The sequence below is a fragment of the Schistocerca cancellata genome, unplaced genomic scaffold (genome assembly GCF_023864275.1).
Source record: "Schistocerca cancellata isolate TAMUIC-IGC-003103 unplaced genomic scaffold, iqSchCanc2.1 HiC_scaffold_1104, whole genome shotgun sequence".
Lineage (NCBI taxonomy): Eukaryota > Metazoa > Arthropoda > Insecta > Orthoptera > Acrididae > Schistocerca > Schistocerca cancellata.
The window spans coordinates 3,663,180-3,681,587 of record NW_026047103.1 but is presented as its reverse complement, the minus strand read 5'-3'; the positions used below and the strand labels follow the sequence as shown (position 1 = coordinate 3,681,587).

General features: G+C 43.9%; 1 protein-coding gene across 1 annotated transcript in view; it reads right to left on the bottom strand.

The window, feature by feature from the left end:
- LOC126156194 (discoidin domain-containing receptor tyrosine kinase B-like) overlaps positions 1-18,408 on the bottom strand; it is a gene marked incomplete at its 3' end in the record, with an annotated part of 65,778 nt that overhangs the window by 23,160 nt on the left and 24,210 nt on the right. Inside the window, exons 3-5 of the mRNA XM_049916286.1 lie at positions 18,247-18,361; positions 14,294-14,525; positions 4,048-4,195 (exon numbers count right to left, since the gene is read on the bottom strand). Of these exons, the coding sequence (XP_049772243.1) occupies positions 4,048-4,195; positions 14,294-14,525; positions 18,247-18,361 (495 nt within the window). The remainder of the gene's footprint in view (positions 1-4,047; positions 4,196-14,293; positions 14,526-18,246; positions 18,362-18,408) is intronic.

The window sequence follows — 18,408 nt, the reverse complement described above, 5'->3', positions numbered from 1 at the left end:
CTATTTACACTTTCATTGGGATTTTGAGTTCTTCCGTGAATACACTTTTTCAACAGTTCAGGTGCTGCTAAGTCTCTGAAAATAGGTTTAGCCACAACACATACTTTATCTCACATCACTAAAATGTACCTCATGAACACGGACGTTAACAATAACACCATTTGACCGCAGTTTAACAGCGCCACAGTGGTTCACGCCCATGTAGAACACATTTCAAAAAAAAATTTAAAAATAGTTGTCGTCTTCGGAATTGAATAAATTATATATCTACTAAAAGTTAATAGTCTGCAGATTCAGAAAACGCAAAAAAGTAAAAATTGAACATTTCATGATTTTGAGCCTTTCCGGAGCCCCTTAAGGAATTTCGCACCGATCATTCCGTGACTGGAAATTGCAATTGCACACCACACAGTCACCCGTTGAGGATGAAGGGAGTTCTCGATCGCGGAATGCGTATTCTGAGTCCCTGAAATACGACGGTTTTGCTTATTGACGAATCCATCCCAATGAACAACTCCGGACATTGGATGGAGGTAAATTTATCGTCGAAATGAAAGTCGGTGTCCTCGCTAAACCAAACCATACTACGCATACTAATGTACACCATACCCCGCGGCCAATTGTGCAGTTTGAACGTCCTAACGCTAACCGTTCAGAAGTTATACGATTTTCTTTTATACAGTTCACAACTGCCATCCTGTATCTGGATGAAAATTGTACACGACTTTACCAGCTTTGGTCCAATTTCTTGCGGAATTTTCACTCAAAGATTTTTCTACATGTGTATCACTATTTGCACTAGATTTAATTTGCCCATATCCTTACGAAGAAACAAATAGGGATTTTCATACGTGAAATTTGCATTTGAAAGACCGTACTAGTTTAGGATATAGGATGTCTATAGCTTAATTCGAGTCAAGTTAACCAAAAAACGCCATCATCAGAATGAACGAGCAGGTATTTTGACGCTAAGTTTAAAGCAATTCGCTCCTAAGCTGCTGACTAGAAGATTGTATGAAGCTATAACTCCTACCACTCATCTTAGAATACAAATTAAAGAAAGGAAAATTCTTTGTTTATAGCATTCGTAGGGTTAGATGCAGCTTTTGACACTTTTGTCTGGAATGCACTCTTCGAAATTTTGAAGGTAGCGGCGATGCAATGCCCAGAGCGAAATATTAATTGCGACTTGTACAAACCCATTTAGATTTGTAAAAGTTAGACCATATGAAAGGAAAGCAGTGGCTGAGAAACGAGTGAGACAGTGTTGTACCTTAGCACCGATGTTGCTTAATCTGTGCGTTGAACAAGCGGTGAGGGAAACGAAGGAGAAACTTGGAAACGGAATTGAAGTTCAGGGGGAGGAAAGAAAAGATTTGAAGTTTACCAATGCCATGGTAATTCAGAGGCAGCAAAAGGCTTGGAACGGCAGCTGAACGGAATGAATAGTGTTTTGATAAGAGTGAGATGATACTGTCAGAAGAGATAATGAATGAAGACGCCGGATGTCCGTCACGTACCGTTGTGCAGTCAACAATTCTTTCAATTGCTACCACCTGTGTCCTGAAGTCAAACCCGATGGTTCCCCAAACACTGACGGCAGGAATAACAACGTTTTGCCGTCCAGAACATTGAAAGGCAGGGACCCCTCCCAAGGCCTCCGATTTTTTTTCTAATTAACTACTCACCCGAAATCGATGAAACTGGCGTTACTTCTCGACGTAATCATCCTGCAGACGTACACATTTTTCACAACGCTGACGCCATGATTCCATGGCAGCGGCGAAGGCTTCTTTAGGAGTCAGTTTTGACCACTGGAAAATCGCCGAGGCAATAGCAGCACGGCTGGTGAATGTGCGGCCACAGAGAGTGCCTTTCATTGTTGGAATAAGCCAAAAGTCACTAGGAGCCAGGTCAGGTGAGTAGGGAGCATGAGGAGTCACTTCAAAGTTCTTATCACGAAGAAACTGTTGCGTAACGTTAGCTCCATGTGCGGGTGCGTTGTCTTGGTGAAACAGCACACGCTCAGCCCTTCCCGGACGTTTTTGTAGCAGTGCGGGAAGGAATTTGTTCTTCAAAACATTTTCGTAGGATGCACCTGTTACCGTAGTGCCCTTTGGAACGCAATGGGTAAGGATTACGCCCTCGCTGTCCCAGAACATGGACACCATCATTTTTTCAGCACTGGCGGTTACCCGAAATTTTTTGGTGGCGGTGAATCTGTGTGCTTCCATTGAGCTGACTGGCGCTTTGTTTCTGGATTGAAAAATGGCATCCACGTCTCATCCATTGTCACAACCGACTAAAAGAAAGTCCCATTCATGCTGTCGTTGCGCGTCAACATTGCTCGGCAACATGCCACACGGGCAGCCATGTGGTCGTCCGTCAGCATTCGTGGCACCAACCTGGATGGCACTTTTCGCATTTTCAGGTCGTCATGCAGGACTGTGTGCACAGAACCCACAGAAATACCAACTCTTGAGGCGATCTGTTCAACAGTCATTCGGCGATCCCCCAAAACAATTCTCTCTCGATCATCTCTTCAGACCGGCTTGTGCGAGCCCGAGGTTGTTTCGGTTTGTTGTCACACGATGTTCTGCCTTCATTAACCTGTGGCACCCACGAACGCACTTTCGACACATCCATAACTCCATCACCACATGTCTCCTTCAACTGTCGATGAATTTCAATTGGTTTCACACCACGCAAATTCAGAAACCGAATGATGGCACGCTGTTCAAGTAAGGAAAACGTGGCCATTTTAAGTATTTAAAACAGTTGTCATTCTCGCCGCTGGCGGTAAAATTCCATCTACCGTACGGTGCTGCCATCTCTGGGACGTATTGATAATGAACGCGGCCTTATTTTAAAACAATGCGCATGTTTCTATCTCTTTCCAGTCCGGAGAAAAAAATCGGAGGCCTTAGAACTTGAATGCACCTCGTACTCACCGACCACGGTCATCTAGTGTAGGTCAGAACAGCAATTCAACACCCAAAACAATTCGGCGACATTCATCAGAAGTCTGTGCTTCCTCTTTGATCCACCACCGCAAACGCTGCCGTGGTGTGGTGTTAAAGGCAAGCTACGAGTGGGACGATACTTTTCTAATCTGGCTGGTACTAATCTCACACTAACGGTGCGGTGTGAGCGAGTGTGTTGCTGGGAGTACATTACTTGCTCTCGGATGGTTGGCGCCGATGTGAGGGGGTGCCGGAGCCCTTCGTGCATAATGTGGTGATTTCCCTTGCAGTGGCAGGACGTCGTGGACCTGAACCTTGGCGACCAGAATGCTGGTCAAATAGTTTCCATACAGTCCGGCATCAGTCCACTGCCACATCCGAATATCGCAAAAGTCTGAATATGGGACGATTCGACTAGCCGGCCAATCGGAGATCTACAATGGTCCCTTTCAAACTACCTCATCTCGTGGTAAGTTCATCACACTCTATAGGCTTCATCTCCGTCGCATTCACAGCGATCTTTCAAGATCTGACACTGTTCACCCCCCTTATATACCCCACCAGGCCTGGTGACAACACTGAAAAAAAGAACTCTGTGACAATTGCACCTCTCACAGAGAGGTGCGTACGTGTACAAAGTTATCCTGACATTTGACCATCAATTAAGGGTGCTTCACTTTTTTCGTCAGGCTGAGCAAGATGATGCAATATCAAGAGTAGAACTTCTGAAAGATAGGGCCTTGGCAACATCTATGTGTTACTCAGTCATTTCTGAAGGTATTTGTTGTGGAGTCATTTCACGGAAGTGAACTTAGACCGATACATACAACAAACAGAAAAATGAAAGGAGCTCTGTATGATGATCGGTTTGAGTTCCCAAAATGGAAATTTATATAACTTCACCTTTTCTTAATGCAAATAGGAACGTTATCCTTGAGAATCCTTTAATCCAATTCTTACTTTCCATTTATACTGTTCACAGACAAAGTCGTTTCTCGAGTATATTGAGGTTCAGGAAACTATTGTTTGCTTTTCAGAGTAATGTCGACGTAACAGCACAGAGACAGTGGTAGGGTGTACTCACGCGTCCAGGGACAGCCGTAGAGCTCGACCCGCATGCAGACGGTCCTGGTGTGCTGGGAGTAGGGCATGAAGCGCACGCGGCTCGCCACGAACGGCAGCTCCAGCTGCTGCCGCACCGCCAGGTAGGTGTTGCGGTTGCCCGACATCAACTGTAACGGGAAGAGGCGCGACACTGAACTAGACAGAAAGGTTAGTGCGCAGTACATGTTTAACCATCCTCCACAATTCATGCCTTACGGGTATGTATCAAGAGGAGAAATGTTTACCGTCTTGTGGAAGAAGGGCAAAATAGAATTGTCGCCGAAAATGCTTCACGTACGTTAAGATAGGCAACCCGGCTTACATAATGGTGGATGAAGTATTTTCCGCCCCACTTCTATTTTGTCCATCCAGTATTTGCGTAGCTAGGTCTGTAGCGAGAACTGTGAGCTTCACTGGACCCTTGCGACAGTCTGCCTTTTACTCACATTCCTGTTGTGACTAATACCGAAATCCGAAATGCTGACTAACTAATTATATGTGAACCAACAGCAACAAATAAAACTTTTTTTTTATTTCCTAAACTAAGACTGACAATCTACACACATCAAAAAAAGTTTTGCATCACCTCGGTTCCGAGAATTCCGGAACCTGTACAGAAAACTGGAATAGAGATAAAAATAAACATCATTTCCGCCCTTGTTATTGCTCATGAAAATCACACATTGCATGTGGTACCACCATAGAGCGATACCTTCAGAGGCGATGGTCTAGACTGCTGTACACACCAGTAGCAAATCGCCTTGCATTGATACATGCCTGTATTCGCCGTGGCAGACAACCCATCACTGGCACTGTTGGTCCAGATTGTTCTACTTCTAGACGGCAATTTGGCGTAGATCCCTCAGAGTAGTTGGTGAGTGACGTCGTCCATAGCCGGCCGGTGTGGCCGTGCGGTTCTAGGCGCGTCAGTCTGGAGCCGCGTGACCGCTACGGTCGCAGGTTCGAATCCTGCCTCGGGCATGGATGGGTGCGAGGTCCTTAGGTTAGTTAGGTTTAAGTAGTTCTAAGTTCTAGGGGACTGATGACCACAGATGTTGAGTCCCATAGTGCTCAGAGCCATTGGAACCATTTGAACGTCGTCCATAAACAGTCCTTTTCAATCTATCCCAGGCATGTTCGATAGGGTTCATGTCTGGAGAACATGCTGGCCAATGTAGTCGAGTGATGTAGTCATCCTGAAGGAAGTCATTCAAAAGATGTGCACGATGGGGGCGCGAATTTTCGTCCATGAAGGCGAATGCCTAGATAATATGCTGCCGGTATGGTTGTATTGTCGTTCGGAGGATGGCATTCATGTTTCATACAGCCGTTATGGCGCCTTCCATGACCGCCAGCGGTGTACAGTCTTAGACATAAAAACTAACAGCCGGCCAGCCGCCACAGTGACTAGGCCCGAGTCGTTCACTTAAGGTGGTCAATAAAACCGACCGCCCCTGACAACGCTAAGTCCGGCCATCTGCACAATCTGGCAAAACTCTGTGATATCCTACTAATTTGTGTTAAAATAGGCACAATCGTCTTACGGACACTTAATGCTTTATTAAGGTAGACTGTCTTCGTGATGTTTCTGTAATAAGTTGAGTTTAATTTGTATTAGTACAGTGAATACTTTAACTGCGTTTTCCATTAGTTTATTGAACACAAAAGTAATCATCAAAGATAAATTATTCATAAACAGTATATTCATTCGCAATATGTAAAACACTCTGACAATGTTTAGTAGGTTACAAATTCTACGCCTGTAGAAACCTACTGGTTCTAACGATGTTATTAAAACAGCGTAGTTTGTGGGCTGTTTTCGTCTAGGAATGAATTCCCTTGACAGTTGATCGATCAAGAGCGGGAAAGGTAAAATTTTACGAGTATACGATCAGAGGGACAAGTACCTGAGACATGAATTCCCTATCAACCTCCTGGATAGTGTTGTTTCTCAAATCAACAGAGTGCGTTATCATGTAGTAGCACATGTGATGTAGTTTTGTCGGTCGATTTTCTTATATTGGGACCGAAAGGTGTCTCAAGTGTTAGCAACAAATTCCAGCTGTGATGGACGCACCCTTGCGGAAGAATTCACAGTGCCGAACACACTTTTGGAGCTATCAGGTAGAAAATAATATGTTCACTTTACTCTTTGCTCGAGTTTACGTCTTTCGGTAGGGCTCATCCTTTCATTTCTTTTTAGGAAGTTAATGATAAAGGCATCATAGCTCATCACCATTAACAGTATTGCATAGGAATGCTCAATGAGCGACCTAATGACGTTCAAGCAAAACTAAAATAATAGTCACTCTGTTGATTTTAGTTGTTTAGAATTAGAGCATGCAGTACTCCTACGCCAGACTTCTGAACCTTGCCTGTTGATTGAAAATGTTGCATGATGGTTAAATGGTAATCCATCACTTATAACGGTAATCGAGACTTCCTTAACGTGGAAAATCATTCAAGCCAGAACGACCTTTATTCTGGCATATTTTCCCCAAAAGCACTCACTCCACACATAGTTCAAATCTTTCGAGCTGCCTCCTCTGCATTCGCCCCTCTATTATACCAAAATCAAATATTGTGTTGCAGATCTTCCACCTTTCTCCACTTCCGACCCAATTTTACAACAAAAAGAGAGAGAGAGAGATGCAGTTGGACACAAACACGCGACTACAAGTTCAGAATGCACGATGATCACCACTAGACCACGGGCTCACACAACAGAACAACATCTCAGAAATAGACAACACTTTCTGCTGACACTTCCGCATCTTACAGTGTTGCCAGATTGTGCAGATGGCCGGACAGGGTTGTCAGGAGCGGTCGGTTTTATTGGCCACCTTAAGTGAACGACTCGGACTTAGTCTCTGTGGCGGCCGACCGGCGGTCAGTTTTTATGTCTAAGACTGTACGTCAGCCCCACATAATGCCACCCCAAAACAGCAGGGAACGTCCACCTTACTGCACTCGCTAGACTCTAAGGCGTTCAGCCTGGCTGGGGTGCCTCCAGACACGTCTCCGACGATTGTCTGCTTGAAGGCATGTACGACACTTACCGGTGAAGAGAACCTGATGCCAATCTTGAGCTATCCATTCGGCATGTTGTTGGGCCAATCTGTACCGCGCTGCATAGTGTCGTGCTTGCAAACGTGGATCTCGTAATGGATGTAGGAAGTGAAGTTGCGCATCATGCAACCCACTGCACACACCTGGAGTAGTAACACGACGTCCTGTGGCTGCACGTAAAGCATTATTCAACAAGGTGACGTCGCTGTTAGGGTTCCTAAGAGCCCTAATCCGTAGGCAGCTGTCATCTACTGCAGCAATAACCCTTGGACGGCCTTAGCGAGGCAGTTCCTGTCTTTCTGTATCTCCTCCATGTCCGAACAGCATCGCTTTGGTTCACTCTGACACACCTGGACACTTCCCTTGTAGAGAGCCCTTCCTGGCACAAAGTAACAATGCGGACGCGATCGAACCGCGGTATTGACAGTCTAGGCGTGGTTGAACTACAGACAACGCCGTCTACCTCGTCTCTAGTGGAATGACTGGAACTGATCGGCTGTCGGACCCCTTCCGCCCAATAGGCGCTGCTAATGCGTGGTGGTTTGCATTTTTGTGCGGGTTTAGTGACATCTCTGAACAGTCAAAGAGACTGTGTCTGTGATACAATATCCACAGTCAACGTCTATGCTCAGGACTTCTGGGAACCGTGGTGATGAAAATTTTTTTTGTATGTGTATTTTACGTCGCATTCAGAGAGGATCAACAGCCTATAGCAGTTGTCTTCCTAACTGAATTAGGTCTTAGAAATATCTCGGCACGAGTTTCTGTCGAACAAATAATAAATTTTCATTATAATTTATAAACAATTACAGAATAGCGTGATATTCCTTGCTGTGGCAGCCAGCATTTTATTTGAAGCTCGGATTGATGCAGCTTGATACACGTTGAGCAGCATATGGTACAAAAATGGACTGTGGTACAAGCGACAGATGGTACAGAATGCACCAGTCCAGTGAGAGAGTCCGCCACTTGTACTGAACTTGCTTCTGATTGGTCGGCACGATCCGGTGCTAGGCACCAAAACGCCTAACTTTCCTTATTTTATTATTTACATAATTTTCATTGTATTTAATTCAGTTTTTAGTATGGCAATCTCTCATTGTTACCCTACGAGTCTATCGTTATCGTTTATTAGATTTCACTAGTTTTGAGAAACATAAGCGTAACGATATTGCAACAGAAGTGCCTCGGACACCTTCGGGTCACTCTGGCGCGCCTGGGAGACGACGTACTTCGGCTCTGCTGGTCACTCTGTTTCGGGCGTTCTGGAGGATCGGACAGGTATCTCAGTATCTCGTGATACTTACAAGCGAATACGTAACAGTCATTCCGTTTTGGGTGTTCTCCATAATCAAACATGTACTCCTTATCGGTCGTAACTTATTTGTGAACATGTAATACTCAGCCTGTCAAGTGCGCACAGGAGAGCCGGACACGTGTATCATATTCCGGAAGTTGGATGGAAAATTTACAATACAGCTAATAAAGCTGTGTCGTGTGTTGTGAAAGACAGTGTAAATGTGTGAATATTTGAATAATAACCGAACAGGATACATTAATGACAATCGTCACCTACCATCATTGCCAGTACTACAGATGCTGCCCTCTGCAGATACAGAGACTAACCTGAGCAAGTGGCATCCCGCAAAAGCACAGACACAGGTTCGAACTGACAGCGTAGGAGCCTCCGCCGAAGAAGATCCCACGACAGAAGAGTTGTCTTCCGCGCTGGAGACACAACTTTAGAAGATGGCAGGTTGGTGGAAAGAACTGTCAGAGACTCTTATTCAATCTCTCCAGATCTGATTTTCTGAGGGACACATAATTTATAATACGATTAGAATACAACCATGCACAGAATATGCTCTGCATGCTACGTATTTGGTTCCGTACTAGTTTTGCTCTTCGGTCGACATTATCTACTGATGTTCGTTATTGTGTAGCATTACGTTAAAGTAATACTGCAAGTATTCCGCCGCCTGCGGTGGTTTATCTGTACAACCTATCCATTGCTGTGTCTCCTCAGGACACAGACAGCTTCAAAATCTGTATGCCACAGGCGGAATTTCGATATACGCTGCCAGGAAAGGATTTAGTGCACCTGTAAGTAGGCTGTTTAGGTTTTTATGTTGGTTACACCATGTAGCGCTCTATATGAAAATCACTGAGTGTACTGTGTGCAGTCTGTGGCCGGTTTGCATTGTTGGAATTTGCTATTGTAGTGTTGGGCAGTTGGCTGTTAACAGCGCGTAGCGTTGCGCAGTTGGAGGTGAGCCACCAGCAGTGGTGGATGTGGGGGAGTAGTGAGATGGCGGAGTTTTGAGAGCGGATGATCTGGACGTGTGTCCATCAGAGAGAGTAAATTTGTAGGACTGGATGTCATGAACTGATATATATATATATATATATATATATATATATATATATATATATATATCTTTCATTTGCTAACTACGCCTATCAGTAGTTAGTGCCTTCAGTAGTTTGAATCTTTTATTTAGCTGGCAGTAGTGGCACTCGCTGTACTGCAGTATTTCGAGTAACGAAGATTTTTGTGAGGTAAGTGATTTGTGAAACGTATAGGTTAATGTTAGTCAGGGCCATTCTTTTGTAGGGATTTTTGAAAGTCAGATTGCGTTGCGCTAAAAAAAATTGTGTGTCAGTTAATTGACGATGTTACTTAAAATCCGTCTTAATTGCAAATTTTTTATTCATATGACCGGTTTCGGTTCATTCAGAACCATCTTCAGATCTGATATTTCAGTTACAGGAGTAACCCGGATTTGGACGGGTTACTCCTGTAACTGAAATATCAGATCTGATTATGGTTCTGAATGAATCGAAACCGGTCATACGAATAAAAAATTTGCAATCAAGACGGATTTTAAGTAACATTATAAAATCAATGATTGCTGTTATCCCATAAGACATTATGTCTGTTTTTGCAAAGTTTATTGATGATCTGAATAAGTAAAGAGAGAAATGTCTGTGCACGTTCAGTTTTGCTCAGCTGTTTGAAAATCAAATAACGTAAGAGCTTTATCAGCACAATCGTTCATAAATTTTTCTAAGGAGACGTTTCACACCCTTTTCGAAATTTACAGTTCTGTTAAGATGTATTGTTGCAACACTGCATAGGAAGTACGTGAAATGATTACATTTAAAGAGCAATAGCACAAGCTGTTCTCAGATACCAGGTACCGAACCATGCTGTAACACCCATATCAGTACGTGACGTTGCCTCCACGGGAAGCAATGCAGGCACCTACTCTCGCGTCCAGTCAATCGCACAGACGGCGGGACACATTACACCACGCGTGCTCGGCCTGCTCGTAACAGTTGTTGGCTGACGAGTCGTTCGAGTCACTTCTCGCTCCATCGTCTGAAACTCGTATTCGATTGGAGACCAGCCCGGAGATCGTGCTGGCCAGTGAAGTTGCCGTACGTCTTGCAGAGCGTGTTGACGTTTGAGGGAAGTTTGTGGACGAGCGTTATCCTGTTGAAACAAAACATCATCTTACCGTTGCAAGAGCGGCAAAAGAACGGGTCTAACAATATTCTGAACCTACCGAGCGCCGTTTAGCGTCCGTTCCACAGACCATTGTAGCTCACCACACCTCGGACCGTAAGGCCTGGGGTGAGGCTGGTATCTCAAATGGCCATCAGTTGAGTCCAGGCAGAATCTGCGTTCATCTTCCAAGTGATTTGTCTGTGCACGTCGATGTAGTTGTGTGAGTGAAAGACGGGCTAGAGGTTTCTGTGTCCGTAGTCCCAATGCTAATAACCGATTCGCGACAGTTCCAGTTGACACGTTTGGGCTCACAAGACCTCTGTGATGTGCTACCTGTACAAGGTGCATTCAAGTTCTAAGGCCTCCGATTTTTTTTCTCTGGACTGGAAATAGATAGAAACATGCGCATTGTTTTAAAATGAGGCCGCGTTCCTTGTCAATACGTCCCAGAGATGGCAGCACCATACGGCAGATGGAATTTTACCGCCAGCGGCGAGAATGAGAACTGTTTTAAATACTTAAAATGGCGACGTTTTCCTTACTTTAACAGCGTGCAATCATTCGTTTTCTGAATTTGCGTCGTGTGAAACCAATTGAAATTCATCGACAGTTGAAGGAGACATGTGGTGATGGACTTATGGATGTGTCGAAAGTGCGTTCGTGGGTGCGACAGTTTAATGAAGGCAGAACATCATGTGACAACAAACCGAAACAACCTCGGGCTTGCACAAGCCAGTCTGACGACATGATCGAGAAAGTGGAGAGAATTGTTTCGGGGGATCGCCGAATGACTGTTGAACAGATCGCCTCCAGAGTTGGCATTTCTCTAGGTTCTGTGCACACAATCCTGCATGACGACCTGAAAATGCGAAAAGTGTCATCCAGGTGGGTGCCACGAATGCTGACGGACGAACACATGGCTGCCCGTGTGGCATGTTGCCAAGCAATGTTGATGCGCAACGACAGCACGAATGGGACTTCCTTTTCGTCGGTTGTGACAATGGATGAGACGTGGATGCCATTTTTCAATCCAGAAACAAAGCGCCAGTCAGCTCAATGGAAGCACACAGATTCGCCGCCACCAAAAAAAATTCGGGTAACCGCCAGTGCAGAAAAAATGATGGTGTCCATGTTCTGGGACAGCGAGGGCGTAATCCTTACCCATTGCGTTCCAGAGGGCACTACGGTAACAGGTGCATCCTACGAAAATGTTTTGAAGAACAAATTCCTTCCTGGACTGCAACAAAAACGTCCGGGAAGTGCAGCGCGTGTGCTGTTTCACCAAGACAACGCACCCGCACGTCGAGCTAACGTTACGCAACAGTTTCTTCGTGATAACAACTTTGAAGTGATTCCTCATGCTCCCTACTCACCTGACCTGGCTCCTAGTGATTTTTGGCTTTTTCCAACAATGAAAGACACTCTCCGTGGCTGCAAATTCACTAGCCGTGCTGTTATTGCCTCAGCGATTTTCCAGTGGTCAAAACAGACTCCTAAAGAAGCCTTCGCCGCTGCCATGGAATCATGGCGTCAGCGTTGTGAAAAATGTGTATGTCTGCAGGGCGATTACGTCGAGAAGTAACGCCAGTTTCATCGATTTCGGGTGAGTAGTTAATTAGAAAAAAAATCGGAGGCCTTAGAACTTGAATGCACCTCGTACGATCTGCCACAGCCGCCCTTACAGTACGACGATCTCGGCGGGCGTTTACGCTGCGTGGATTTCTGGAACCTCGTCAACTGATGCAACACGTTCACCTTGAGCGGCAATTGTCCCTCCACTCGGAAGGCCGCAATGTGACCCCTTCGAAAATCCGTCAGATGGCTGTAGGAAGCACGTGTGCGTCTCTGTGGAGTGGTTGCCTGGTTACTTCACACGTTTGCACCACAATGAACTTTCTTGCTGTGGACATTCCTTATTGAAGGGAAGACACACGTGGTGCTTTGTTAGCTTTGTTAGCTATGCAACTTCGCTACCTGTTGGCTGACAACTTTGAAACCATTATCAATTGATCTGTTATTTCCCATGTGACACGTGCCACCATTGGATGAAAATCAACGTCGTCTTTCCAGGTACTAATTTTTTTATCTGGCAATGTAGTTAACGTATTTAAAATACGGCCTGAGCTGTTTACGGATGTAATCATGGCGCCCGAAAAAAATAATTATCACGCCAATCATGCATCTCCACACACAAAAATTTGTGCTCTTCTAATATTGGAAAACTACAGCACGATAACGAGAGGAGGAATGATGTCAAGATAAACGTAAATATGGAACCATGACGAAGTTGTACTGTTTTCACACTTTTAGAGCCTTCATTTGTGATATCATCTCACACACAAAGCGATCGTAAAAATAATCTTAGATTCTGTAAACGAAATGTGATTTTTGGGTGAGATACCTTAAAAAGTATAGATCCTTCCCTTCGTGAACAAATGTCTTCAGTGTATTTAACGGAAGGCTAGACTGTTATTGGTTCCTGATATACCTACTACTACTTTTCTCGATATGTATAAAATGTTCATTTATAGTTGGAAAATTTAGTAAAAACATCTCGAATGTATTTAGTTGGGCTAGAATAAGCTGCGTACAAGTGAACAATCTGTGGTTAAGAGTTGTTACCGTGTGCGTGTTACAAGCCCATGTTTCAACCCTTCTTATGTCGGACAGCATGTTTACGAGTAAAATTAATACCTAACATAATACCTTCGATGATATACTACACAGCAACTTCAATGTAGGAAAGTTCATTTCGTACTCACATTTGTAATCGTCTTAAACATTAATTTATTTCATGCTGACGTCAATCTCGTATATTTGCAACGAAATTTGGTGTGTATGTAATCTAATATCGTATCGAGCAAGTTCCATTTTTCATAATTCGTGAGCGATGTTCAATGTTGAGCATCTTTTCCTCAAACTTTCCGAAGCATTTCGTTCATAACTTCTCATTACATTAATTTCCCATAAATTCTTTAATATAGTTCAATGCAGTATTGAAACTTTTTAAATCAAACTGCTGTGACTGTACCAGAAAATAATTTATTTTGAAAGCAAGTAATAGGTTTAGTTTTGCCTCATTTCGCTTCTTACTTTCAGTCGACGCTTATATCACTTTACGAATCACCATATTCAATATAATTCGATACATTTCATGTTCTTATTACTTCGCATCGTGTCACGCTTCAGTGATCGACTTCAGCAGAAATTAGTCTAGTGATCGGTCGGAGGCGGAGAAAGACACTGTAAATATCATTTTTATACAGATGAGTTGGTCAGTTTCTGGAATTCATAGTACTGTCTCACTGGGCTCGTAATGCTGGAATTGGTTAAACGACAGATTCAGCGGTATCACGGCAAATGAATTCTAGAAGTGTGTGAGAATTCTGTAACAAGTAAAATCTCTGCATTCCAGATTCCTGGGGGATTCCTTGAGGACGTCGATGCTTAGCTCCTATCTTCTTACTCGTGCTGGAAACATTCGCAAGCCCATCTGGAAGAACTTGCATTGTCGAGATGACAATTCCACAATAACTTGGCACTCCAGCCATTACGGTGCCACTACAGCATGCAACGACGTAAGCTTGCAGGTTTTAAGGAATGACAATAGGAAGTGCCGCTGTTTCGAGTGGGCTGCAGACGGTACCTTGCGCCCACTGGAGTCCCTGTAGATGACCCAGCGCTGCAGCGCGTCCCTCCAGTAGAGCAGGTGGAAGGACTCGGCGTACTCCTGGCCCTGGCCGTTGCCGAAGCGGCCCTGCGTCTCGGTGGCGGTGATGAGGTGCGCCCGGCCCAGGTCCACCTCCAGGAACTCCTGCACCTCGCTGCTGATCTGCGCCTTCGGGCACCACGCGCCGCCGTTCTTCTCCTGCCGGATCCTGCCGCAAACCAGTTTCAAAGCGACTTGTCGACAGGCAGGAAGAGGGCTAAGCATCTGTACGCGATCAGTAAGACGTTTCATTTATATGTTACGTCTTTAGACTAACGTATCACTATGAACTACGAAAAATAGCGGCGTTTGGGCACGAAACACGAGAAAACAAAAGAGTAAATTACGACGACACCCCTTGTTATAAATAGTAAAACTCATCTCAGCACATGGGATATGTACTGTCTGCTCCTTATCCCCATAGATAGTTGACACACCACTGGAAAGTGGTAGGTTATGTGTTCCAATATATGGGACTTTCTACCCCTTCGCATACTAAACGAAAATCCGTCAGGCCAAAGACACTCTACAGTAGGGTCGATAGTCAAAAATATTCTACGACAGGGTTGTCAAGGCGTAAAAATGGAAAACATGACTCACTCTTATATTTAGCCCTAAATGTCGGACTACCAAATAAAAATAGGGACTCAGATGGAGATTTTCAATCGCTTATTAATAATACAGTTACTGTCAGTCTTTTGCGAGATCGAACTTAAACGTGCTGAAACTGGAAAACAATGACTAAGCAGCCTCATAATTCGGCAGTTATGATAGCAACTAACTCATTCAGTCTCCTTGAGTACTCAGTCTTCTTCCTAAGATAGTCAAATGACAAACAAACTTCTTCATTAACGAAAATAAACTATTATCTGTTCTTCTGGGACAGAAGACGAAAAAAAAATATTGAATGACTTTGGTCATTTCCATTAAACGTAAAACGAAATACCATCAAACTGTGGTCAAAAATAAATATTTCACATATGAACCCTCTTTATCAGGAACGTTATTTTTCTTGGAAATGATTATGTGAAACTCTTGAAATGACAATTTTAAATTACTCACTCAATAACAACAACATCATTTGTCAAGTCAGGCCCCGGAATTGAGAGGGGGTGCGGGGTGGTGCAAATCGGGGTACCTGCCCCGGACGGCAATTTCAGGGGGCGTCAATTTCATATTCTTGAAGATAAAACCTTTTTTTTAAAAAGCACCTATCATCCAGAGCACGTTGGTCTATCGATTATTCATAAGATATGATTCATATGATTTTGAAACGCATCGCTGTTGGTTTGAACATTTCTGAACACTTCCTAATTTGATTTCTGAACGAGTCGCAAGTTGGTTTTTGAATGCGTTCATAGTGTGCGCGACGCCTCTGCTAGGGGAATCCCCGTTACATCTAGAAATAAAAAAAACTTTTTCGCAGACAAAAGGGGACATAGCTGTACGAGCTGACCCGAATAAACCCAAAAGAGTGAATGCCAATCGCTGTTTGTTTATGTGGTTGATTGGGTGTGGGAATGATCAGCGTTCTTATAATTATTAACGAAATCCATAGATTAGTGCTATCACAGTGGTAATAAACGACTAACAGGAATAACAGGTAAGAAGCATTACATATTATCTTCTCAGTGTATCCAAGAAAATGAAAATTTGAGAGAAAATTTTTGCTACATTGCTACACTACTAAGAGCCAGTGGTACTGTCCCAGATTAGCAGCCGCGTAAGTTATGTTCTCGAAGTAGCGCAGAAAATGCGTTGTACGAACGCGTAATACCGCCTAACCGGAGAATAAACGCAGGACAACTAAATCGGTGATTCTGACAGGGTTAGTGAAGTTGACTGGAGAATAATTTTTGACAGTGGCAGGAATAGTACATAATTAGTGATGACAAGATTGTATGCTAGATCGAGCAAGGACAAGAAACGATGACATCACGCAAGTTATATGAAAGAAAATGACGATTCCAAATTTATATGAAAGTGTCATGTAACTACTTTTCGATCTCTTGCTAGAGAAACTGGAGCATATGAATGAAATGTGAAACTATTTCCTAACTTAAAACTTTTTGCTTGTAGTAGGCTTAATACACATTTGATATTGGTGCTTCGTGAATTGTATTCTGTTGTGCTAGTTACGTAAACGCAGTAGATAAAAGTGACAATTTGCTCACTTATTTGGCGAGTGTTACAGTTGCTGCGATATTAGAAAGGCCTATTAATTTTTGTCTAGCAGACAGAGACAAAATAAACGCAACCAAATAGAGAAACTACACCAGTCTTGAGTACTATGCTTATTAACAGTTTTTTAGTGTCAGACAACGAAATTTTGGTTTTTCATGCAGCAAAACGTTTGACAGACTTTGATGAAGTAATAGATTCTTTCGCGGAAAGGAAAGCACGCCATGTAAAGCTGTAGCAAGATTAGAGAGAGAAATACGCTGGCACCTAAGATTTGAAGAAATGTGCACCGTGCTGTCTTGCTTGGTCTCTTCTTCACTCGTTTAATATTTCGTTTATTTAGTTCTATGTCACACAGAAAAGGAAGTTACTAGCTAACAGGCAATAGAGAGTGCAAATTTTCTGGATAGTTCTCATTCCCCAGTCACAAATAATCCTACCAAGTATTAGTTGTGAATTTTTTAAGGTGGTAGGATTTCAAACCGGCCGACTGGGAGCAGGAGGGGTACCATTGGACATTTTAGTTTCCGCTGTCCTGATTGTAGGTTCGAATTTCACAGAGCGAAGTACACTGCACTTTGGAACACTTAAGACCAAATAAAATGTTTTCCATTTGCTTGAACATGTATGTTTTGTACATAAAGCTCGCCAGAAATATGTGCGCTACGAAATAAACATAGTTTTGAAAAATCAATTTTTAAAAATTTTTGACGTCCTATCTCAAACACTCGAAGGGGCGGGAGGGAAGGGGGATTGGCGGGGAGAGAAGGGGTCGTCACGATGAAGTTTTTGCCCCGGTTCGGAAATATCGTAGAACCAGGACTGGTCGTTGTTTCGATTTATAATTTATTGCGCTGCTAAGTCGATTGCGAGTTTATGAAAGGGGACATCCCTTCCACTTTGGCATAATGGTCTAGAATCTAAAAATTCAGTGATTTTAAATAAACTGTCCACATTTCTTTTGGACATGCGTGCTGACATCAGCTGATCAGCACATTCCACTTTGCTTCGGCAACCCGGTGCATGGCTTGGTTGTGAGAGAGAGCGAGAGAGAGAGAGAGAGAGAGAGAGAGAGAGAGAGAGAAAGAGAGAGACAGAGAGGCGGACAGAGTGTTTTAAGATTGCGTGGCCTACGGAGTAAAACACAGACATAAGAACAGCGCTGGTTACTGAATCTATGCAGAATGACAGAGATAAAAGTGCAAATACTTCTGTTGACGACTGAGGTCATTGTACTAAACATTACATCAATATTTACTTTAGTTTCAGACTTATAGTCATTGTTATATTTTTATGATGACTACTAACCTCCAGTTATGTGTCGCACGACCAAGCCACTAATGTTTCTTTTCCTCAGAGAGCATGTGTTGCGCTGGACTTTGGACACCTGGATGCAAAACAGTAATCTATACTGACAGGCACAGCCAACTTAGTGGCGCAGTTACGATCGTGGGGGAAACATCAGATAAAGCAACGAATGCACTTTTAGCAAACAGCTGTACTAATACCCCAGACTCCCTCTATATCCTTATAGTATACCTCCTTATTCCTTCTTATATTCCGTGTGCTTATGCCATTAGCTTGTAAGTGGTCTCGGTTTTGCGTTCTCCACCTCATCGCTAAAAAGGCTTGTGGGAGCTGACAAGACAGTCAAAAGAGAGACATGTCTGGCTAACGCAGGACCCCTGTCAGCCCTGCCTGTGACTCACCTGGCGTTCTGCGGCCCCACGGACTTGGGCTCGTACGAGGAACTGGCGGACACCGCAGAGTCCGGGATGCGGCCCTCCTCCATGCCGAGCGCCACGTGGCAGCTGGCCGGCGGCCCTGCAAGCACAGAGCGTCGCTAGCGGTCTCACGCACGGTGGGCGCGC